The following is a 23,329-nucleotide window of genomic DNA, read 5'->3' on the forward strand; positions in this document are numbered from 1 at the left end:
GGGAAAATTAATTCTTTTTTTTTTTTCGCAATTTCACACCAGTGATTTCACGATTGGAGTTTTTTCCTCGATGTAACGAGGGAGACAGGGTGGAGGCACTAAACTATGAAGAACGCGCGCGGGGGTGTATCGATGCCACCGCATTTTAGTGCAAATGCACCGCCGGTGCACGTCACCGGCATTTCCGGTGTCGACGCGTCCCTCGGTAACGAGGCCGAAACACGATAGCGTGCCTGTCGTTCTACTAACGCCGGCAGGGCGTTCGCCGTGCTTTGTTTCGCGCCGCCTCTTCTTCGCCCGGTCGCGATGAATCGCTAGCGACGAATGTTTCCATCTCGCCATTCACTTCCAAGGCAGACTGCCTTCCTCGCCGGTGCGTTTGTGTCTCGAGCGTTGAGGACTGCGTGTCGCGCAGACTCGGTGAGAGCTGTCGAGAGCGAGGAACCTTTCGGCTGCCCTGCGTACATCCGGCAAAGTAGGCGGGCGCACAATGGACTGAACGTGCAGCTGCGGATGTGCACGTTCTATGCGCGCAGTCCTCGGTAGCTCGGAGGGAAAATCTTGTATTCGCGGGTTCGTCCTGCCGTGGCCTTGAAGCCGAATGACAGCCAGCCAATAGTAAAACCAGGGGCAAGCTTCGGACGTCCTGGGAGGTTGCGAAATGGAATGGGCCACATGCAGGTATTGGGGGTGGGGGACCTGGGAGGTGGTCAGGACTTCCGTCTGCCATTCTGTCTGCCATTCTGTCTGCCATTCGCAGACGGAATGGCAGCGCGTGGTGAGGCCGGACAGGTCGGGGTAGGTAAGAGGTGGGGATGAGTGTAGCGCGTTGCGTTACGGCCTGGTGCCATTGCTCGATAACATTCTTCGACGCACTAATACGATGCAAAATTTCCCTGTGGAGTGAATCGGAACTACCGCCTTTAAAACGCCGGTTAAATGCAGTGTTATTTTTTTTTTAAATCGTAAGCCCTTAATACGCAGCTGAGCTTAAATCAGTCAGCGATGCCGCCGCGCCTGGCGCGTCCGCGGACGGGCACGCCTTTATCGATCGCGTATTCGCGCGAATCGAATTGTGGGAGGACCGTTGCTCAACGGGAAGTGTTTCCGGCCAGCCCCCCGCCGTGCGCGTCCGGATTCTTTTGATTTTGTTCGGGCCGTGCGCGCCTCCGCCGCGAGGATCGCATTACATCGACTGAATAATCTTCCTTTCGTCTCTCCCGCTGGCGAGGAAAGCCGCTTCTTCCTGTTCCCGGGATTTTCTCCGCATACGCGCGATTTGCGAGAATCCGGCCAACTCCGAAATCGCACTACCGTGTACGCGTTGATGAGTTCCCGGAGGGAAGTCGCTTCTTCGTTTCTTTTTCCTTCTCCTCCGAGGAAGCGTGTGCAGTGCGTATGGAAAGCGATGGGGAGGAGCAGCTGCTTGGGCTCTTGATTGAGCTGCTGCTTTGTGATAACGAGAACTGGATATGAGTCCCGGTGGAAGAATCGACAGACCCTGCACACGGTGTATAGTGAAACGGATGCCAAGGAATGTGTCGGACAAATGGAGCGTGCTTATTGGTGTTTTTTTCTCCCTCTGAGCTGTTTCTTGTCGTTAGGCGCTTGCAGTGTGTGCGTGCGTGTAAGCTTCGGGAAATTTCTTTAATTAAAAAGAAAACGTACTTGAACACTAAAATTCCGAGTTTTGTCGGCTACTGTTGTGTGTGTGTGTGTGTGTGTGTGTGTGTGTGTGTGTGTGTGTGTGTGTGTGTGTGTGTGCGTGTGCGTGTGCGTGCGCGCGCAGTAGACTCGCGATAATTCAAACTCTGATAATTGGGACTCTCGGTTAACTGGGACTTTTTGCTTGTCCTTTTCTGAAAATATCTGCCGATTCTAGCTGCACACTTGCATCCTTGTATAACTAAAAGGCACAAGTAAAGCTCATTACCTGCATACTCGTGTCAAAAAGAAACCGCGCGCGCCAACAACCGCGTGGGGATTGAGAAAAGAATACAACTTCGTTTTGAACCTCATGAGAAGAAAAAGCAGCCATCCCTTCGTGATTTTTTTTTTTTAGAAGTGTGAATAGCACTTTAGTATTGCGAGTAAATGTTGATTATTAAATATGTTTCACATACGTTGTGGCATGTTTCCCGAGTCACGTTTATGGAGACTACCGATACTTCAAAGTTCTGATAATTCAAACAAAATCTGGGGTACCTTCGAGTTTGAATTATCGTGAGTCTACTGTCACGGCTTCTCCATCGCTTGATCGAGGGGCCGTGCTACCGTGTGTATGTATATATGTATACAGTAGAATCTCGATAAACGGAAATCGCTTAAACGGAATTGCCGCTTAAACGGAACAGCAGCCTGTAAGTTGATTGGTTTTGTATTCAGATAACGTATTAAAACTCTCGGTAATCGGAACTAAAATTTCTGCGTCACCGTGTAAACGGAACCAGAAATGAAACTTGGGAAATCCATTGGCATGAGAATCAGCTTTTTACGGTTCCGGCTGTTTCGTTTTAATTTTTTTATTCCTCCATGTTTTTTAGCCTCATTGGCCTCGTAAGCCTCCTCTCGTAAGCGGTTAGCCGTGTCAGCGCAACCAATGCAACAACGCAGTTCTTGTTCCAGTCGTTCGGTCTCAATTCAAGACGCCGAGGTTACAGGGCTCAGCTGCTGCCGCCTCGTTTGTGTCATTGTGGTGCTATTCGCGCTTCATTACCGCGTTGCCGTCTTCAAAATTCAGTGGCTCGTAAGCACTCGCGAAGTTGAGGCCTCTAACCTCCATGAAGTTGCAGTTACAAGGACTCAAACAAAAATAATTGATGAATTTTGTAGTGCACAGCGACTCATTTGTTGCCAAATCAACTTTGTGAATGCTGTGCCTAAACCTCTTGTAGTTTTCTTGCTTTCTGAAAAACTATCAGCTACATTCACCTTCTAGTGCTTAGAGTTCCATGAAATGGTATTAAGAGTGTGTACGTACAAAAATATGCACTTTCACATCTCAGTAAACGGAACTCCTGTTAAATGGAACTAATTTTTTCAGTTCCATTTATCGAGACTACTGTATATATATATATATATATATATATATATATATATATATATATATATATATATATATATATATATATATATATATATATATACAGTATTGTCAGTGCTTTTGAAGGTGCTTATCTGGCGCCGAATGACGTAATTGTCATTTTTTTGTGTGTGTGGTACAGGAATACAGAAATGATTGTAGGGTTTAGCGCGCCAACGCTACACAGACGATGAGGCGCGCCGTAGTGGAGGCCTCTGGATTAATTTTGACTTCCTGGGGATCTACGTGCGCGGAAATCTCGAACACACGGGTATTATCGCTTCTCGCCTTCATCAGAAAAGCTGCCGCCGCGGTCGGCAATTGAACCCGCGACCTTGGGCCCATCAGCTCAACGCCATAGCCACTGAGCCACCGCGGCGGCGGAATACAGAAATCAAAGCTGAGAAAAAGTCTCCTTGATCGGTAATAGTGGCACAGTGCGATCTGCTTTGTATTGTAGCTTTCTTGCTAGGCTTAGCGCATGACGTCGCTTTATGCCCCTAGTACGCGTTCCAATGTGCAATGCAGCTCCACATAATCCGTTCGCGGAAGCGAGCGTCGGTGAAGCCCATTTTGAGGTCTGGGGTGGCACCTGCGTGCAGCAGCGCTCCCGAAGAGGCTTTACGATAGTGTCAGCGCTAGCACTTGCAGCGAGGACGACGAATTTTTCCCGGCAGATCGCTTAGCGCCCTTTGTCCGAAATGGGCACTTTGCGCTCATCTACGGAGATTATGACAGCGCACATATCGAACAATAATCTTGAGACGCGTCCCTTTGCTGTCAGAAATTGGTGGCCGTCGTCCTCGGGCCCTCGGGTCGAGCTCGCCAGATAGTCGGCCGCTTGTTGCCTCACTGCGCGCGGGTCGAGACCATCATAGCGAAGAACAGCGTTCAGATGGGGGCATCAACTGGTTCCCCCTGATAGCTGTTATCCCGCGATCTGGAAAACGGCCTCAGCGGAGACGCATGGGAGGTCGATGCCAGAAGGACGCGCTGCCTCCGCCTTTGCGTTCCCGTTTGGACATTGACCTTCTGGTCCCCCTGAGAAGCTGGTTGGGCGAAGGTCGACATCTGTGGCGCGTTTCTGTCCACGTGTCGCCGACTGTGCCGCGATGCCGTTCTCGGGCTCTTTTTCAGTTTGAGACGGCTGACCACCGCGAACGTCGATCGGCTTCCACGTTCGTGGAGCGGTCAGGCCGCGGTGTTTGCTGCACACAGCTGCGTCTGCCCCCGTGAGCCGAAGACGTCGGTCGGCAAAGAGGAACCGACGTTGCGGTCGGGAACCGTTACTCAACGCGCGGTCGTTACGCCTCGAATTGTATCCTCTCGGCGGGGACGCGCTTTTCTTTTTGGCTAGCCTCGGCCCCACGGGTTTCGCGAGGAGCGAAAGCGAGGATGCCGGAGTGGTGGGCCATCGGGTCATCGTTAGGGAAGATAGCGTTTCAGCCGCCGAGGTGTGTCTGCCGCGCTGCGCTCGTGTGCCAAGCTAGCGCGGCTGCGGCAGCGGAGCCCCCGTCGTCGTGCTATGTTTAGCGTCCGCAGAGAGCCTGCGTCGTCTCTGCTTTCCTGCGCGTGGCCTAGCGAGCTGTCTGGACGACGCTTCTGCCGTTGTCGCCGCCGTCGCCGCCGCTGCAACGCGCCGCGTAGGCGCCGTGGTTGACTGACCTCGGCTCCTCGGCGGCTGGGATTACGCGCCCTCGCTCTTGTTACGCGCGGGGGACCCGCCCTTCTTCGTCGCCCGTTGTTTTAACGCACCCGGCGCCGCTGGGGGCTGCCTTTGCATTAGTCGGCCGTAATACATCACCGCTGCAGGAGCGCCAGTGGCGGAGGCCACGTTCCAGATGCAAGGTCACCTTGCCTGCTGCAACCGGCGGCCGATGCAGGGCCTACTGCGTCTCACTCGCCTCTGACGTCCGCTGTTCGTTGGAATTACTCTGCTCCTGCGAGCGCTTCCCTGAAGCAGCATTGTGCCGAGCACATTCTAAGCATTCAGATCGCGTTCAGTGTGCGACCCACGCATGGGAGCGGGCGTTATGCACCCGTAGTGGAGAGCTGTCTACTTTTTCCCAATTAGATCTGCACCGCTTGCTCGTATACAGCAAGTAGCACACACCGCCTTTATCTGCATGCTGGGAGTCAGGAAAATGCGCATGACGGCAGTTCAGGTCCGACTTTCTTCGCCCGTGTTTATTTCGACTGGTCGAATTTCCAGTGTCCGAGCCCACGGCCAAATTGTATCCTCGACGCGCTGGGAGAAGGCGCGCACTCGCGAGGTTGTTTTGGCCGCTCGTGCCAGATCCAAAAGCGTTTGAGTGGCGGGAGTGGCCGCTGTGCTGCCAGGCAGGGGCGCACTTCGCCACTTCGCGAAGAAGTATTAATCGGTCGTCGGAGGCACTACTTCCGCGCTCTGCGGCTTCCCTCCCCCTGTCGAGTGCGTCGCCCATTGTTCCGGCCGGCTGGGGATGACGCGACCTTGTTAAGCGACCGTAACGAACCGGTTCAGATAGAGATCGGGCCGACTCTTTAACCAGTCGTTGACTGCCCGTTAGGGTGCCATCGCGAGGGAACAAAAGAGGCCCGTCCTTGGACTGCCGTCTTGTCCCACGCACCGTTGCGTGCTCTGGGGCGGTGCTGTAATATCTTTGCGTAACAGGGTACGAACTTGAGTCAACCGATAACGTTTGAAGCGTTTAGTGGTAGCCATGGTGATCGTGGGTGGCATTATATAACAAGATGTCTGCCTAGCTCCGGAGAAAAATTGCCCGTCCACTCGCCCGTTATGAAACCGCTCCTTTGCAAGCTACGCAAGAAAGGATGACTGCTGGGTCATCGTGCCACTACACACAAGATCGCCGTGCTTCGATTCCCGACTGCTTTTGTCCAGTCCCGTTTATGTGTATTATTTAAACCGCTAGTATCTCCTTGGTAGCCGGATTCCTGCAGATTCTATCTATAGCACTTCGTTCCAGCTGCTGTAATTAGACATATAAGCTGTGTATTGAGGTGTTCTTACCCATCGTTTTCGTAGTTTATTTACCATGTTAGCCTTTCAGTAACTTCGCGTTATTTTAGCTTGCGCTGTCGCGTTAGGGCGTGTTGATAATACGAGCGATGGTCGAATTCACTGTCTATTATGGGTCTTATACCACGCGTGAGTTTGAGTCCCAGGTGTCGATGGTCATGATTAATACGGAGTTATGCAGCGGTCTTCCTCGGTTGAACAATGACCGCTTCCTAGTTTATAAATGACGTTGTTAGAGCGCAAAGCGGCAATCCACCTCCCAGTGGCAGGATTCATCAGACCGCCTTCATCACCAGACCGAGCACAATGGCCATGCGTTGTTTTCTTGCCTTGGCTTCTTCAGCCCGGCCGGGGGGCTGTGATTGTTGTGGCTGGTCTATACTTTTTGCACTGGTCGGCTGACCGTTCAACAGGTCCCCTGCGGGGTCCGTTCTTCGTGGAGTATGTCGCCTTTTCCCCCTGGAACCGTTTGCGATTTCCGCCCGCAGAATTCGCTGCAGGACTTGCGCCGACCAGGAGGGGCGTGGGGAGGCGGCCATCCACCGTCTCTCCTCACGCTCGAACCCTACTCTATCTCTCCGTAGCCGTCTCCGGATATCAAAACCTCCACCGCCTCCATGTTGATCTCAGCCAGAGCCGAGCACGCGCACGTGTCTGCCGCGCGGGGCACGCCGAACAAGCCCTGTCTGTCTGGCCGGCGCTCTCCGTGCGATGGCCTGCTCTTCTTGGGTTCTCTCTCCCCCTCGCCTTCCCGGTGTGGCGTAGCGCGAAGGCGGAAGTGTTTCAGCCTCGGCCCTGTTTCTCGTCAAACCGCGGCGGCTGTCGCCGCCTTGCCCGACTGGCCGAAAACCGCCGCCGCACTTCGTCCCGAGGGCTTTGGGCGTGTCTGCCCTCCTGCCGCGCTATCATCGGGCGCTCTGAACGCCGCGTGCAAGTTTGTATCGGCCTAACGGTCAGCCTGCTCTTGTCAACTGCTGTTTAGCTTGACACGGCGCCCGTTGAGGTCTGTAACCTCACTGCAACGGCGAATGGTTGGCGTCATTTTAAACCGTCGGTTCTGTGATGGGTCCGTATTGCGGTATTTGCGATACGGCCAAGGGGGCGTCAGCGTTAGCCAGTGGTTGTCAAGAGGGAGTATAGGTGAGGAGGCGAACAGGAGTGTTGTAGCAACAGTGGGTTGCGTGTCGCGTAGCTTTTTTTCTTCACTTCTGCAGTGAGGTCGACCTCGTGTGATGTGAAGGGAGAGGGGCAACTTTCTTTCAGCCTTCTTGGTTCAAAGAACCATTTAGCCTATGGTTCTTTCAGCCTTCGCTCAACTTTGCACGGTGTGTTGTAGCCTGCTGAAGCCGTTGGCTGTCTGAGGACGCGAAGTGGCCTGCACACGAAAAAAGCATCCGCCGGAGTGATTTAGAAAGAACAATCGTATCTATTCTACGGCTTGTATTATGGGATTCCGCGCGTTTACTTGCCCGTTGCTAATGGGCAGTCCTTTCAACAGTGATTACTCTGTAGTTATTTATCGAAATGTAAAGTATTTTCGCGCAGCTAATATTGGGGCTGAAAACTTGCTCTGTGCACAGTTTCAAGTCGCACGTTGCGTGACTAAGTTCCAGAGCCATGGAAACTATACCATACAAACAACTGCGATTAGCGCTTAGAAGAACAGGACACACGTAAGAACAAACGGAAGGGCTGGCGCTACTTCAACCGCTAATCCCAGTCGCTATGATCATGAACCAACTAGCCCAGCAGCAAGTTTTATTAAGCTATCCCATACAAATGCACTGGGAGTAAGATTTGAAAGCGAATTACACAAAAAATATATTCAGAATCTTGAAAAGTTCTTTTAGAGTTTTCATCTTCACGTTGACTGCTTTCTTTGTGCCAAATATCACTTTCCTGAAGTGGTTTTCCCCGGTTCCTGAGGGGTTAGAATTTTGAGCGAGAAAGCTGGTTATGTACACTGCCACCATATCTTCTTTGAAAGGGTTCCTGTTTTACTGCCGGCACCACTTGACGATTTATGATAGTTACTTGCGTTACTTGCGGGTCCTTGCGGTGTGGTGCTGGACAAGGCGTAAACTTGTGGACGTTCCGTTGTCAGTGGGGATTTCGCGTTAAGTCGCTCCTGAGTACGGCGTATTTCTAGGGAGGTGCGGAAGGCGCCGCGATGTACAACTTGTTGCTGCTTTCTCTGCCGATGTCTTGGCGCCGTTCGTGAGCCTATTCAGTGCCGCGGGGGCTGCTTTCTCCGCTCGGCCTGAGAGCGCGGACGGGCAAGTAATAGCCGAGCTCCTTTTTTTTTTTTTTTCCCCACTGCGGTGAGGTGAGTGGCGTGTGTGGAGGAAAACTGCTGCCGTGGCGGCCCCCCGATTTCTTCTCTGTCCCACGTCGTCGAGATGCGGCGAAGAGAAGTGCAAGGGCGCGCGCGTTTCTCTCTCCTTGTTTGTGCGCTTGCTTCCATTTCGCCGCCGCCGTCATCTGGCAGCGCTCGAGTGCTGGCAGAGTCGCTTAGTAGCTGCTAGCGGCACCAAACACCCCCTGCAGCACGCGTCAGGAACGGCGGTGGCCTCCTTAGCGCGGAAGCCATGTTGCGCCACTCGCAAAGCCTCGCTGAGCGCGTGCGTTGACGGTCGTCCTCTTCGTCGCTCAGCACGAGGACGCGGGTTCGATTCCCGGCCGCTTTTCTGATGAAGGCGAAAAGCAAAAACGCCCGTGTGTACGAAATTTCGGCGCATTTTAAAGATCCCCAGGCAGTCAAAATTAATCCGGAACCCTCCACTACGGCGCGCCTCATCGCCTGCGTTGCGTCGGCACGTTAAACCCTAGAATCAATCAATCTCTCTGTCGCTCGCTGAATTTGCAGCAGCGATGCGACTCGGGGTCGGTATCCGAAAAGCAACCCTTCGTTCTTTAATTTTCGGGTGGCCTGACGGAGGGAGAACGCAGCGAAGTGACACACTTCAGCGCCCGGGAGTGCGTATTAGGAACGTTCGCTGAACGAAAGAAAATCTCGACACTCACAGAAATGGGAATGGTAGGGTTTGAGAAAGAGTTGCACACGGCAGACTGGCGTGCTGGAAATCTTGTCACCATGCAGCGAACGCTGTTACCCGGATGCAAAAATTGCGCGGTGCTAAAGCTTCATGCCTGACGTAATCTCGCAATGCTCCTTAGTAGTATCAGTATGTCGCAATCGCGAGCGTACTGCGTTAGATTGCGGTTAGTTAATCAGGGCCGAGATGTTCTGTAAACGCTGTTCCCTGCGTCGTGTTGCTAGCGAGATTGCAGGGAATGACTGACCGCCAGTTACTCCGCTGTGAACATACTCCGAAGTCAACCGTGTTCGTGCGGCATCGCGGCCGCCTATTACGAGACCTTTCCGCGTAGATTGTGGCGAATATCGGTTGTATTTAATTCAGGATTGACGCTGACTCCCTGATTAAGCCCGTTGCCTTGTGTATTCGTACTTAGCAAACTGACCCCAACGGAAGGCGGTCCGGTTTCCCCGAAAACCGCTTTTTCGGAAGAGAGGCAGAATTCGCTCCAGGAGCGACTTTTTTCCGCAACCCGTTCCGTTGTGTTCCGTTTTAGAGAAAAAGACTGGCGCTAGCCGCGGCCCGCTTCTGTTGCCGCTGCCTGGGTAGTAGCCGCGTGCTTTGCGTCTCTCCGAAGATGTTTGCACGCGTCTCTTACTTACCAAGTAAACTCGCCCTTGGAAGGCGCTCGTGGAAGTCGCCGCCACGGAACTGGCGGGCGGCCGGGTTCCGCGAAAAACGATGTTCGCGTTTTATCTCCCCTCGCTTGGTGTTGCGCCGTGCACGAGCTGGCAGGCTGATCTTTCCGCAGCGGTGTCTTCCTTGCAGTTCATTCCTTTGCTTCTCAACGATCTTCAGTGATCGTGTTGTAAGATCAAACTAGATGAAAGGGAAAAAAAAAAAAAAAACCGCCACCTTGCACAGTTCCGCCATCTTGTACAGTTCGATTCGCGCCCGTCGTGGTTGCTGAATCACTGATGCAAATGTTGATATTTGAGTGCGGTTAGTAATTATGGTCTTTTGTTTATTTGCGACCACACATTGTCAATCGCAGCGACGTCATAGCGTCGTCGTCGCAGTTGGGAGCTCCGCCCGAAGATGTTGGCTGGCTGGATTTGGCTGCCCACTACGATAAAAGCGCGGTGGTTTCAATGAGTAGACAGAATATATGTAACTTAAAATTGCAGCGCTCGGAGCCTTTGTACTAGAACGACCACCTAATTAGGTGGTCGTTCTATTACTGAAAAAAGCAGTCTTCGGAGAAAATGCTTGGCGGACATACCTCTTTCTTTCCAGCCTATGTTTTGCACTGGTCCCGCCTATCCGTTCCCGAAACGAAAAAAAAAAAAAAACGGTGGTTTTGAGGCAGAAACAAAAAAAAAATGGCGCTTGCTATCTCAGAGGGGCCCTCTGCTCCTTCGTTAACCGTTCGAGGTCAGAGACTTCGCCCGCAATTTGGTGCGGCCGTGTGGGTGCATATCGGGGACGCGCTGATACGAATACATTGCGATTAGTTTTTCGGTTGCACTTCCGTAGGCGGCCATTCCACTACGGGGTGTCGCAGAGTGGCACTGATGACATCACCTAGCCATCTCCCTGGCGGACTTCACCGGCAGTTGCATTCGCGCTCCTTCGCAGGTTTTAGGTATATGCGGTTGAGTACGCTGGTAGTAATAATAATAATAGTCATAAATAATAGTTATAATAATAATAACAATTGAAGTAACTATTAATACGTCAGTACTATTGGCCATAGCAATGGAAGTAACTACAGCACTATTGGTCCGGCGGTCATCGTCATCACTACGTCACAACCCCCATCCCGATACGTTTTTTCTCCGGTCAGTCAGTCAGTCATTCGCTTCGCCTCGCCTCGGAGTGTAGGTGTGTCCCTTCGCCGCGTCGACCGAAGAGTTGCAAATCGTTTGAACCGCACTCCGCACCGTTGTTGCGCCTTCTCCGACGTGCGTCAGCTCATCTGTCATGCAATATGGCCTGGTGCCTGTATTAGTGAGTTCTTTTTTGTTATTTGTTGTCGTCGGGTTGTTGACCCGAAAAGTTAGTAGAGCACAATCGCATTGCGTGCGCTGGCACGCTTCTCCACTCGGTGGTTATCGGGCATTGAGAGCGCGCGCCGAATATTTCTTTTCGGTGTTAGCGTCTGAGCGAGATAAAGGGGTTTGCTTATCGCGCTAATATGGGGTTGCAGTGAGATACAATCCTGTTCGTACTGCTGCAAAAACAATGACGCGGGCTTCTCGGCTTTTGACGCGCGCTGCGCGCGGCTGAGTCGGTCACGTGAGCTTATTTTTTTGTCAATATGCGCCGCACTGTTCCGGACTTGTAGTAGTAGTATGGTGGGTACCATAGTAGTAGTATTGTCGTTTATTCTTTCAGTTTTGTAGCCTTCTTATTGACGTCACATTGTAGAATAAGTGCGTCATATGTTTTTCGGCGAGAAAAAAAAAGCGTGTTGACTTTTTTTCTTCCAAACATGACTTCTGTCTGGTGCCGGCTTGTTACGGAGCCTAACCGACTGTTAAACGTGATGTTGAAGTTCACTCTAAAATGCTGTGGTGACGTTTTTCGTACAAAAAAACAAAACAAAAAAAGAGCCGCCGGCAAGTTCAAATGCGGTAAAACGTGAAAATTGCGTTTTCCCCTCTACCAACAGCTGGCTCGCTGGAAAGCATCATTGGAAGCTGTAACTGACGCTAGCTACTCCTGTATTTTTTTCGCTAGTCAGCGCATACGGCGCAAGACGCACATTGCTCGTTAAAGTTTCCTCGCCGGTTTATCATTTGGCGGCTCTACAACGAGGGAAATAAAAGCGTATTCACAATTTTTTTTTTTTTCAACATTTACTACCTCTCTGGCCATTCGCAATCGGGATATATGCCAGAATATAAATGGCGAATGGAAGCGTTGTCTCACTTTTTACTTGTCTCTGATAGCTGATGCGATGCGTGTTCCAATTGTGTTGCAATGGCGCCTGGGACAGAGATTGAGAAGGGAGGCCTCTGCTTTCTCTTATCTATAGCAACTCTATTTTAGAGCTTCGCCAGGCTGTTGGCAAAGCGTCCTGTTCGTTACGTAGCAGCCTGTTTGTCTTTTCTTACTTCTCTCTTTTCTTTGTGGTAGCTGGCTGGCAAGCTGTGTACAGTCCTCGGTTGTGAAACAGGGGCCACGGGCATTATTAGAGGTTTTTCAGCTGGCTGACTACTTGACCTTCATAAGCTCTCAACACTTTCATAGTTAAGCAATGGGTTTGAAGCTAAAAATAAAACAGTGCTGTGCCCATTTTTGTTCTAGAACATGTTCTGTGACATGATGTCCCACCATGGCCTACCGTAACCGTGGGACGTTGGAGAAAGTGTACACAATGCAGAAAAAGAGCGTGCTTTGCAGCAGTGGTTACCGTATTAGGTGCGCACAATATGAGCTTCTGCATGCTGTACAAGAATATGAATTTCATTCTGCTTGCTGACACAATTAGGGGCTTTAAATTTTGCCTCGTTCCAGCGATATTTACTTAGAAAATGCTTAGAGTCTACAATTCCTTCTGAACACGTCTCTGTGTGCTGCTGATAACCATAAAGGCCGAAGGAGTGTGAAATAACTCGAGATTTTGTCGCCAGAGCATTCATCAATATCAAGGCTTGCCCGAAGCTGTAGAAGGCGAAACGCTACGTGCCGCCGCTTTGAGTATGCCCTCACCTTACCTGACTGAGCCCCCTGTTCTTTGCTTTCCCTGCAGCGTGGAGCGTGATGCCCTTCGAGAGCGGGAGCGACAGGCCCGTGCACTTCGCGCGGGCCTGGGCAGTGGAGACTCGGCAGGACACCCCATCTTCAGGGCCCCGGTCAAGGTGCGTGGCCTTTCTCAGCACCCTAGACCAAAAAGTGAACAATAGCGTTGCACTGTTTTAAACGCCGTGAAAGAGATGGGTAGTTAATTGCCCACATTAGTGTACTTTCATACCTCGTGGAGCAATTTGTACACTCTAGGGTATAAAGTGTGCACGAATAATAGTGAAAGTACTTGTCCGAAAATAATAAAAGACAGCTCTTTTGCCAGAGAAAAACATTTTGATCAATCAGTGCTTAAGAATCATCAAGCGCAGCAGAGTAAAGTGGTGGCTGGTTTGTCGGAGGCGTTTGACACTGTACGAAAGAGATGGGAAATTTAGCACTTTTTATGAATTTTGAGCTTCTGCATTATGTCTACACAAAAGTTGTGGGGGCATGCCTAGCAGTATTCTGTATAAATCTTTAATGCAAGGTTTGTGTGTATTTCAGACTGCTATTTGGTAAACCCAGTTCCATATTCACCGTCGTCAGGCTGCAACACACGTTCCTCGGTTGTCGTGGCAGCAGTTCAAATGTTCAAATTGTTTTGTCAGGGGCCCATGTACGCCTGTGGACGGGCAGATATGAGGGCAAACGCACTACCTAGGGCAAGTAGCACTATAAATGTTTTATTGAGAGTAGGGGGGGGGGGGGGGGGGAAATCCAGAGGGTGTGACGTTTCTCACTGTAGACGTACAGTCGGCAAAAAGTTGCACATTCCGCCGAACATTAAAAGAAAAGAAAGGGCACTGTGGATTGCTGGTGAAGTAGCGAGCGTGGCTGTGTGCAGGTGGACCCCGGCCAGGAAGATGAGCTGTCCCGGCGCATCAAGAACACGCTGGGCGACTTCAGTCAGGTGCAGCGGCTGCTCACGCACGACCCCAACCACCTGATTGGAATCTCACGCACCAATGCGGCCGCGGCAGCGCGGGTTCCGCCCACCCCCGTCAATGGCAGCAGCATGGCCTCCACGTGGAACGGCAACGCCACCGGTGAGCTGCTGCGGGCGGGAGGGACGTTTCCCCGGTTGGAATCGTTTGGTGTTGGTGCACACAACAGGATGGAAGTCGTTCTGCAAGCTAAATCTGTAGACAGCATTCTCAGTTCACCAGGGAAGGTTGAACGACCTCATGGGTACCATTTTCATTTGGTTTTGATGCGGGCTTAACAATATGTGTCTGGCTGCTGTAAGCATGCTGGGGTTTAGTTTTGTTCATTTACAGTTGTGGTCTCTCTACCTCACAATATGCATAACGCTAGCTTTGCACAAGGCAGGCATTCATGCACACTGCGAGGAACCACCGCGGGTTCGAGCTATTTGAGCACGCTCACGATACTGAAACGCCGTCGCGCCAACTTAACACCGCCTCTGTTGGGCAGGTGGAGAAAGGGGCGACAAAGGAATATGCCCAGGGTACGGAGGGAAGACGTTTATTTTATACTAACATTCTAGTCACATATTTTACAGTCCCAATTACACAATTTACAGTACAGGTACGTACTTCCCGTTAGGTGAAAGGGGCGATGGGGCGCCACGCGCAAGTGCGCACGTTTCGTCGGCGCAGAGCCAGTGGGCTCTTCTGCAAATTCCGGGGTGCTCGCACGTTGTGCGCGCGCGCATCGCCGTGCTGGCCGGATCGGCTCGCAGCAGCGAGGGAGACGGGGCCCATTCGCTCACAGGCGCGTACCGCACGGCGTGTTCGTCGAGTGGTAGGTACGGCCTTACTATATGCAAGCGTAGGGACAACAGGAGCAGCCTTGGGCACGGGCCGCAGCCGGAAGGGCTGGTGGGCTTTCGCCGGCGCAACAGAGTTGCCGCCGGCTGGTAAAGAAAGCGTCACATACCTTCGGCCAACGCCTTCGGCGTCCTGGAAGCGTCTTCCCGAACGGACCCCCGCGCAGGGCGCGCGTTCGCCTCCCGGCGAGAGTCGAGTTCGGGCATCGTTCAAACGGACCAATGAGGTGAGGTTAGCTCCGCTACCAGGGCGGAGCGCCCGTTGCGTGACAGTGTTTTATCGCCGCAACGGTCTCTGCAGGCTTCACCTCACGCAAGAGTTTGAGAGATGGCTCAGCTCTACACAGAGGCGCCAAGACGAGCCGGAATTTCGGAGGAGAGAGGGGAAAAGCGCCGCGTGATGGCACAAACCCAGTGATCGCGCAATGGCCTGGGCGTCAGGATCCCCACACAGTATAGGTTCGGGTGCTTGCTGCTTCATAAGAAAGACTTGCCGATACTCCTCAGTTGCTTCGTAACTGCCTGCCTATAGTCCTTCACTGTCTGACAGCCAGAATGTTTATTAGTCCTTTTTGGGGGGTTCTACAAGGTGTGGGCATGGCACTGCCCCTGGACTCGTCGTTTTACTAGTCCCGGCTAGTCCGTGTGCAGTCAGGTGTGTCCTTGGACAGGGAGTGTCGTAACAGTGTGTGGGAGGAGCAGACGCCTAAATAGCATCCCAAGACTTGTAATCGACGAGTGCATGTGCTTGGTTTCCACGCAGACCCAGGAGGAACGAGAGGAGGAGGTGGGGGCAGCAGTGGCAGCTCTGCAGTCAAGCAGCAGCAGCAGCAGCACCATGGCAGCAGCAACCACCCGTCTGGCCAGTCGAGCAGCACGCAGCAGGGTTCCTCCTCCTCTCACCACGGCGGCTCGAGCCATCGCTCGCACCACGGCAGCAGCAGCAGCAGCAGTGGCCACCATTCCTCCCACCACCACTCGTCGCACCATCACCACAAGAAGCAGCCGCACCAACAGCCGGGGCCCCCGCTGATGAATGGCCAGTACAAGTCCTCTTCCTCTGCGGCCAGCAAGACCGGTGGAAGGCACCCGTCCCAGCTGCCGCAGGGATCATCCGGCCACCACCACCACCAGCCCTCATCGAGGTCCAGCTCGTCACACGAGCAGCAAGGTATGCATGCCTCTTCTGATGGGCTGCTCGAATTAGTGCAGGGAGGGGACACAGTAGCAAAGGGATCTCAAGGTCAGGGCACACAACTAGCATGGCTTCGCTCTGGCATCTGCAGTATTAGCAGCGCTAAGTTGGTACATGATCTGCCGCAGCCTGAAAAGAAGTGGCCCCGAATCGTCAGTGGCCATTCTCGTTCGTTTCAACCTGAAGTGAGGATTAGTTCCTCGTTCAACTCATGGTGACCTTGACATTGTGCAATTTTATGACCCTCAAGAAATTTCACATGTCTAAGCACTACACTATTTAGCCAAGCCCTCGTATGTGCGGAGCTTCGGGAATGTTGTGATGAGTGGGTGAGACTGAGCGCTCTATTGCCAGCAACAAGCTTGCCTACTAAGCCTTGAGAACACAATAGCACGGTAATGCTGACCTGTGACCCATTACAAGATACGTTGCGCTACTGTCCTTTGTGATGTACATGAACCTTGTGGCCTGTGCAAGTGACCGAACGGCACGATCACCTCCATCTTCGAAAAGCTGTGAATTTAATGCTCTGGCGTGGGCGTCTGCAGGAATTACACCCAAGTGGGAAGGAGGGGGTCATTAAACTATTTCTTTGAAATTCTGACAGCATGACATAAAAATAGCAATAATTCGTGTAATGTTAATTTATTTTGGTTTCTGCACTAAGGCATTTAAATTAAACCTGTCTACACCCTCGCTCTTAAGGCCCTTGGTTTTGGAGAATACTTTTCTCATATTCGTTATTGATGGAAAAGCCATCAAAAGCTTTTGTGCAGCTATTGTTCTACACATGCACTGAAACTACTTGAGGGGCAGGCAGGGTGAGAAAATTGAAGGGCTTCTGCACTTATTTATATTAGCTTTTGCCAGTTTTATTATTTTGATATATGCTAATAAGTTACGCTACTGCCTAGGACATTGAAAAAGGCGTTAGCTGTGCATCACGTAGTGTACCTCTCTCTTAGTGCAGGCCTTTTTCTCATTGTTGTTTCATGAAGGGATGTGTTTTAAATTTCAAGGATGTCCTGCTCCCTGTTTAGCACCCATGATGGCTCATGCTTTGAAATAATTGTAGTCAGTTAAGGCACACTTTTATGGGCCTTGTTTCTCCCCGTGCATGAAAAGGCCAAAGGCTTTTCAGCAACAAAAAAGATGCCCCCGTCAAAGCTACATGGACTCCTGTGGATGCTCTGGGTTTACCACATTCTGGATCTGTGATTCTACGAAGAACTAGATGACACCTGACACAGTGTCGCTCTGCCATTGAGGGTGTTGCAGAAGCTTTCTAGCGTCCTGTTACTGATTGGCAGTGGTTAGACTAAAAGTCACCTTTCGCCCTGTGCAGAAAGTCGAACGTCACTGCGGCTGCTGTCGCTTTCAGGTCGGCCGGAGGATGCGGTGCCCAGCAACCCCAAGGCCCCGCCCCCCTCGTCGTCCTGCCCGGTGCCGCCCTCGAGCCAAGGGCCACCCAACGGCCTGGTGGTGCGGCCCCCTGCCATGCGGGCACCCTCCAAGGATGTCAACAACGGCACCACCCCGGCGCCCACCACCCAGCAGCACCAGTCATCGACGAGTTCTTCCTCGTCGCTCACCGTGCGCACAGAGAGCAACGGCCCCGCCACAGGGAACAAGCCGCCCTCCTCGTCCTCTTCCGCATCGCGCAGCTCCACCACCGAGTCCAAGCCCAAGCGGCCCGTGCCCTGGCTCCAGATCCCGGCTCCACCGTCTTCGGATAGCGGGGTGAGTCCGGTTGGGGCACGATTCTTTTTCTTTCTCCTTTTGGTGAAGTCACAAATCTGGGTCTGTGGTCTGTGACCACGAGAGACGGGTCAATCAGGGATCCGAGAGGAGCTGTGACATCTGCTGATCATCGCGAACATAAAGCTACGGAGGAAAAGGCATTCAGAAGTGCTGACACAGAATTTGTTTTTTACTTTGGCTTTTGCTCTTATGAACTGCTATAAGAGTGGTCATCGTGTTGCTTATGGTTAATTACAGTGCAATTCATCTCATCAGTTTCTATTTCGGGGGCTGAGAGCATGGGGGTAGGTCTGGGGAGCTCTTATGTTCCATTGTACATCACATGGTAGGCCTTATGTGGGCTTTAAAAACCATGCAAGCACAACTTTCATGCCCGCCCACAGGGGTGGCAGTGGAGGCAAAGGGGCAGAAAATGACAAAACATGCCACGAGCCACACGAAAATGTAGTTTTGTTTTATATCTTTGCTGTGCCCTGGCTTGCCCATTTTGTCCCCGACTAACATGCTTGTTGCAGAGAGAGCGAAGGGTGAGCGTTAGTCTGTGCGCCAACTTTTCCGTCTATGTAACCACCAGCCCATCTGACGTCACAGAACGGCTGTGCAGCCGTTTTTCGTGGCTGCGGCAATCAGCGTTGATTTTAAAGCGGTTCCAAGAAATGTTTTACACCTATAATCACTGGAAACCATCTTGGTATCTTGTTGAAGGGAACCGTATCATTTTTAAGCAATAAAGCTTTGGTGTCAGGGCTTCTTTAGCATTAGAAATGCCTTTTTATGGCACCGTGGGATTCAGAACTCAGAATAAAACATTGTGGTGCCTGAAAATTAACTGTGTTGCCACAATTCCAGATTTGGCATATGGCTCCTCATTATGGCTATTGAATTTTTCTAGCTTCTCAATTTATTTTCAGGGTTGCTGAGTATCACATTTGTTTACACTCCTCTGTTTGGAGGATTTCAATGTTGATGGACAGAGCAGGCCTGCTTTCACAGCATTCACCACTGAGCAATGTGCTTTGGTTTGCAGCGTTGTTTGCTCCAGTGTTTGCTCTGATAGGGTGTCCTGACGTAATGTGCACCTTGCATTGCCCCGCAATGTAAAGCACCTATATTTTCTTGAAAATCCTCTTGCAGTTGATGTAACTTGTGGCAAGTAGATTTCAGCTGCGAACTGGTGCCCAAACAGATAACATTTCACTTTTGAGGAAGCACTGATGCCGGAGTTTGATTTCTAAAGTCTGATGTGGTTGGTTTGGTTCGTGAGGCTGCTGCCCTAAATTCTGGGCGTCAGATGTTGCATGCAACCAATCTCCAATCTGTATTATCTCCACGATTTTGAGAGGCCAGTGAATGATGGCTTGGCTGCTCTGCTGCTTCCAACGATCTGACAGCCTGATGGAAAGAGGTGTGTGCCACATTTAGGTGTAAATCGTAGTGGTTGGTCGGTCCTCTGTCAGGGGTATGCGTATTGCTCAGTGAGGAAACAGACAAGCTCATGCACAGCAACAATAACAAAACAAAGTAAACATTTTTGCATGGTATATTGTATGGGCTATTAGGGACTTGTAAAAACAAAAAAAGCTAAAAAACACAAACTTCTGTCAGTGCTCCTGTAGTGCATCTTGGGAATGGAGCAAGCGAAATTGAGTTTGTGCATGATGGGTGTCTTTTACGAATTACAACTTTTATTGTGGCCTAAGGTATGTGGTGAAATTTTTGTATTCTTTGTGGCAGTTTAGACAAGTTCCTTGAGCACGGTAGGCAATTGCCACCAAGTACTTTCTTCTCGTTCATTGCCTGCATTTTCTGTGCTCAGCTAAACAATGACGACAGCAGCTTTTGGTGCGTCTTTGTTGAGGCTGTACATGTTCTCCCTCTTTGTTTCTTTCTTCGTTCATTCGTTCGTTCATGCTCTCTCTCTCTTTTTTCCCCCCATGTTGGTGTTTTACGGTATGTCACGGCGAACAGGTTGTTCCGTGTTAGTAATGTTGTTATCATGGGTAACTCTATTGCTTGCAGTCTGGTCGTCTGGTCGCCTTTGGGTTGGTTGGCCAGTACCAGTGCAGAAAGATGGGCCAGGGCTTTCTCTGTTGGGAGACACCTTTTGTGTCTTTTTGTGAAAAAGGATGGTGCCCCAGAAGGAAATGGGGTCTTCATTGATTGGTTTGGCTGCTGGGAAGCGTTGCCATGGGAACCGCTCCCCCTCTCTTCCGAATCCTCTTTCCGTCTGCTCCTTTGCCTTGCTTCCCCTCTCTGTTGGCCTATTGGCGTGTTTTGTCTTTGCTCTCGAGCCATGCCACTGGTGGGAGACAGAGGACGGAATGGTCTTAACCTTTGGATGTTCCGTGTTTCGCTCTCTTCACCTTTTCTTTCTTGGCTGGACTCGAAAAGTGACGGTGCCTTAGGATTGCCTTCTCCTTCCGCACGGGTCTGCAGTGAATCTGATTTGGGGCCCGTTGCTGCCTCTTCTCTTTAAGTCTTTGGAGGCGTGTTGTCCGTTGCGCCTTTTTTCTTGCTGAGCACCGAGAGAGTGCTTTGGGGAAGTCTGCTTGACAGAGGGGGCCGGGAGAGTCGTTCTGGCTTAATGGAATTGGTCTGAGTGGCCACGCTTAGTGTTTGTGGCTGGATCCTTGTTGTCTCACAAACGTGCATCGCTTCTTGCTTTTCTTTCTTTTCCTTTTTTTTTTTTTCCAGGGATAGGAAAAAAATGGCGGGGAACACGTTTGTCTGGCTTAATTCTGTGCAGTGGCTGAAATAGTGCTCATGTTTGGGTTTTCTCGTCGCTTGTCCGTGCTGCAATGTTTTGATATGTCCGCAAAAGCAGTGTCCCTAGAACTGCCTTGTTGTGACGCTTGCTCCTATGTTTGGAAATTGGTAACATTGCTTGTACTGTATCGTTTATGAACGGCGTGTCATCTTGTATACAAACTTGCGGTTTTGCTAAGTTGGCATTTTTTTTAAATGTTTATGACGTGTTAAGAATACGTAACTTGTTAACATATGCAAGGCTATTTTTACTTTTGAAAAGGGTCTGGTTGTGTAAAGGCAACGTGGGCATGGTGTCAGATATGGAATTTAAAGCAGGGCGCCTGTTTTGGTCAAGTTTCTTGGACAGCAAAGTAAGACCAAAATGCACACTTCACTTTACTTTCACACACAGAAATAAAAGAAAAAGAAATTTTGCAGCACCGGTTTGTGACCTGGAACATTTATTTTTGTGATTTGCAGACTGCCAGTGCGCACCCGGAGCTTGAAAGCATCCTGAAGGTCAGCATGCATGATTTTTTGTTTTTGTTTCTTTTCATCCCTAATGCTTGTGGGGCTGCAGCATGTTTTTTCATGCGATAAAATGCTGCATATCGGTACCAAAAGACTTGGTTTGAACCTGTGCAAGCCGGCTCTGCTGATGCAAAGCACATTTCAGGGCTGGCTTTAAGGGGCTGGAAGTAATGCAAAACTCTCACAAAATGTACATGCATTAACTACTGTTAACAGTGGGCTTAATTCTAAATCAATGGGGGAGGTCCAGCTTGCCAATTTTCTTTTCATTTAGTAACCCATGGGCTACAGCTACAAATACAGACCCAGTTTTTGCCTTTTGAAGTGTCGGATGTGACAGCGTAGTCAGCTGCTGCTCTCTTGTCTTAGGATGCTGCAGTTTAATCAAGGCTGATTGTAGCGCAATTTTGACCGTGTATTCGCACTCTTGTCTTTCTAGGAGATGAAGAAAATTCCTCCTGTGCTGACGGCCATCGAGACCCCTCGCAAGGAGGATCGCCGGCCCAGCTTTCCTACGTCGCCAGCGCAGGTGTGTATGGGTGCTTACTTGCAAATGACGTCACGGTACCCTTGGCGCAGTTTCTCCCCCTATTTCTCGAGTGCATCATAGGATGATAGCTGAACGTAGCGCAATTTTGACCGTTTCTCCCCCATTTCTCGAGTGCATCATAGGATGATAGCACCCATGTTCACGACCATAAATCTTTTTTGCTGAACTCGTTCACCAGGGCTTGACATTTGACCTAATCCAAACTGAAGCAACACTTGTCCACCCGTTGTAGTGAGGAAGGCTGCCTGCTAACACTTAGCAGCTAAAGTTCTTGTCTCTCTTTCAAAGTGTGCTTAATAAAGCTTGGTTGCGTTGGTTTCGCATCTACGAGCTGTAATTTTACTGCTTTTTTTTTTAATTGAGCTCATCTGATCCCGTTTTAGCATTGTGATCTCCAAAGTTTCATTGTCGGCAAAGGCATGGAGCAATGATACCTGTTTTTAATTGGATTGATTTATCTTGCGTGTGTGTGAAGCAACAGGTGTGGTCGAGAGTGGTGGGCACATATGTTCACTAGCGTAATCTGATTATACAGGACAACTTGTGTTCGCTCCCTTGCATTGCATTGATATAGACCTGCCATATCAATCGCACCATTGTAACTATTGGTGGCTATTTAGTTGCGGGTGACTTGCTTTCTGCCCTTTTTGTCCATTTGCGCTTGTTTCTGCCAAGTACCTATTAGACAGATGCCAATGAATTGCACAATCTGTTTGCAGGACCAAGTGCCCAATCACCTAGAGGAAAGCGGTAAGTCACACCATCACTCATACGTAGACCTTTGCTAACCACTGGTGAAATGCATTGGTTGAGAAATATTGCTGCACATACCCTTTCTGTGGCCTTTTTGGGTTCAGAGACGGGTTAACAGCTGCCGAGTCAACTTTGATTTAGAACCAGCGAGGCTAGCATTTAAATCTCTTCATATGTTGCTGTGCTCTGGAGGTTTCAAAGGCTCATATCTGGAGTCTTTGCTGAATCGCAGGGTGGTACAGAAGATTAATGGCCCTATAGCACCACTTTGCGGTCTTTTCTTTAGGAGTACAGTTAATTGGGCGGGTTGGTATTGATTCATAATATAACTGCGCAGTAACACGAGGACGCAGAAACAGGCATGTATAATACAGGAAGCAGCGCAGACTAACAACGGATTTTTATTCCGGAAACATGTAATTTATGAGCAGAGCCAAATCTTCGCTGTTCTTTTTTTCTTTCTTTGCTGCAACTGTTAGCTGCTTTAGTTTGTTCGAGAGGCTGCTATTTGTTGCAGTATTTCTTCAGACTACTGCAGTGCAAATATTCCTGTTTTTCCCTTTTTGTAAGATAACTATCCAATAACAGTTCACGTGTATCTCTGCCTGTAGAGCATGTCAGAACCGCTCCGACTTCAAGGTAACTGTGCTTAGGTACACATTGGTGGCAGCCATTAACTAAGCGTTGAATGAGTTGTAGACCTGTCCTTGGGTGTAAGAACGCAAGAGCCGTATGTCTTCTAAACTGAGATCTAGCCACTGTGCTTACGGCAATTACATGCTAAATACGCAGAAAATGAATGGTCAGTGGCTTTGTTTCCTGGCTGTTGTTAACTTTCATGGGCTCAACTTCAGCGTTCACTTGCTTGAGGTTGATTCCGATAGTGCACTGCAGCGTTTGCGTAGTGCCGTGTTAACGGTTCGAGTAGTTGGTGACGTTCATTCTTGCTTTGTTGCTGCCACAGGGGACTCCAAGCACCTCCTGGATCCTCGCAAAGTGGCCAGCCCTCCGTAAGTCGTGCCCCTTATTGCATGGCATACAATTTCTTCCAGCTGCGCACTCCAAGCT

At 50.5% G+C, this 23,329-nt stretch overlaps 1 protein-coding gene across 3 annotated transcripts in view; it reads left to right on the top strand.

Moving 5' to 3' along the window:
- LOC144174167 (uncharacterized) overlaps positions 1 to 23,329 on the top strand; it is a 239,773-nt gene that overhangs the window by 141,973 nt on the left and 74,471 nt on the right. For all 3 annotated transcript variants that reach the window (XM_077702674.1, XM_077702672.1, XM_077702673.1), the window contains exons 2-9: positions 12,900 to 13,008; positions 13,779 to 13,980; positions 15,487 to 15,894; positions 17,300 to 17,658; positions 20,908 to 20,946; positions 21,398 to 21,487; positions 22,228 to 22,258; positions 23,226 to 23,271. In XM_077702674.1, the coding sequence (XP_077558800.1) occupies positions 12,900 to 13,008; positions 13,779 to 13,980; positions 15,487 to 15,894; positions 17,300 to 17,658; positions 20,908 to 20,946; positions 21,398 to 21,487; positions 22,228 to 22,258; positions 23,226 to 23,271 (1,284 nt within the window). The remainder of the gene's footprint in view (positions 1 to 12,899; positions 13,009 to 13,778; positions 13,981 to 15,486; positions 15,895 to 17,299; positions 17,659 to 20,907; positions 20,947 to 21,397; positions 21,488 to 22,227; positions 22,259 to 23,225; positions 23,272 to 23,329) is intronic.

The sequence above is a fragment of the Haemaphysalis longicornis genome, unplaced genomic scaffold (assembly GCF_048455015.1).
Source record: "Haemaphysalis longicornis isolate Haplotype H1 unplaced genomic scaffold, Haemaphysalis longicornis Haplotype H1 scaffold_3, whole genome shotgun sequence".
NCBI lineage: Eukaryota > Metazoa > Arthropoda > Arachnida > Ixodida > Ixodidae > Haemaphysalis > Haemaphysalis longicornis.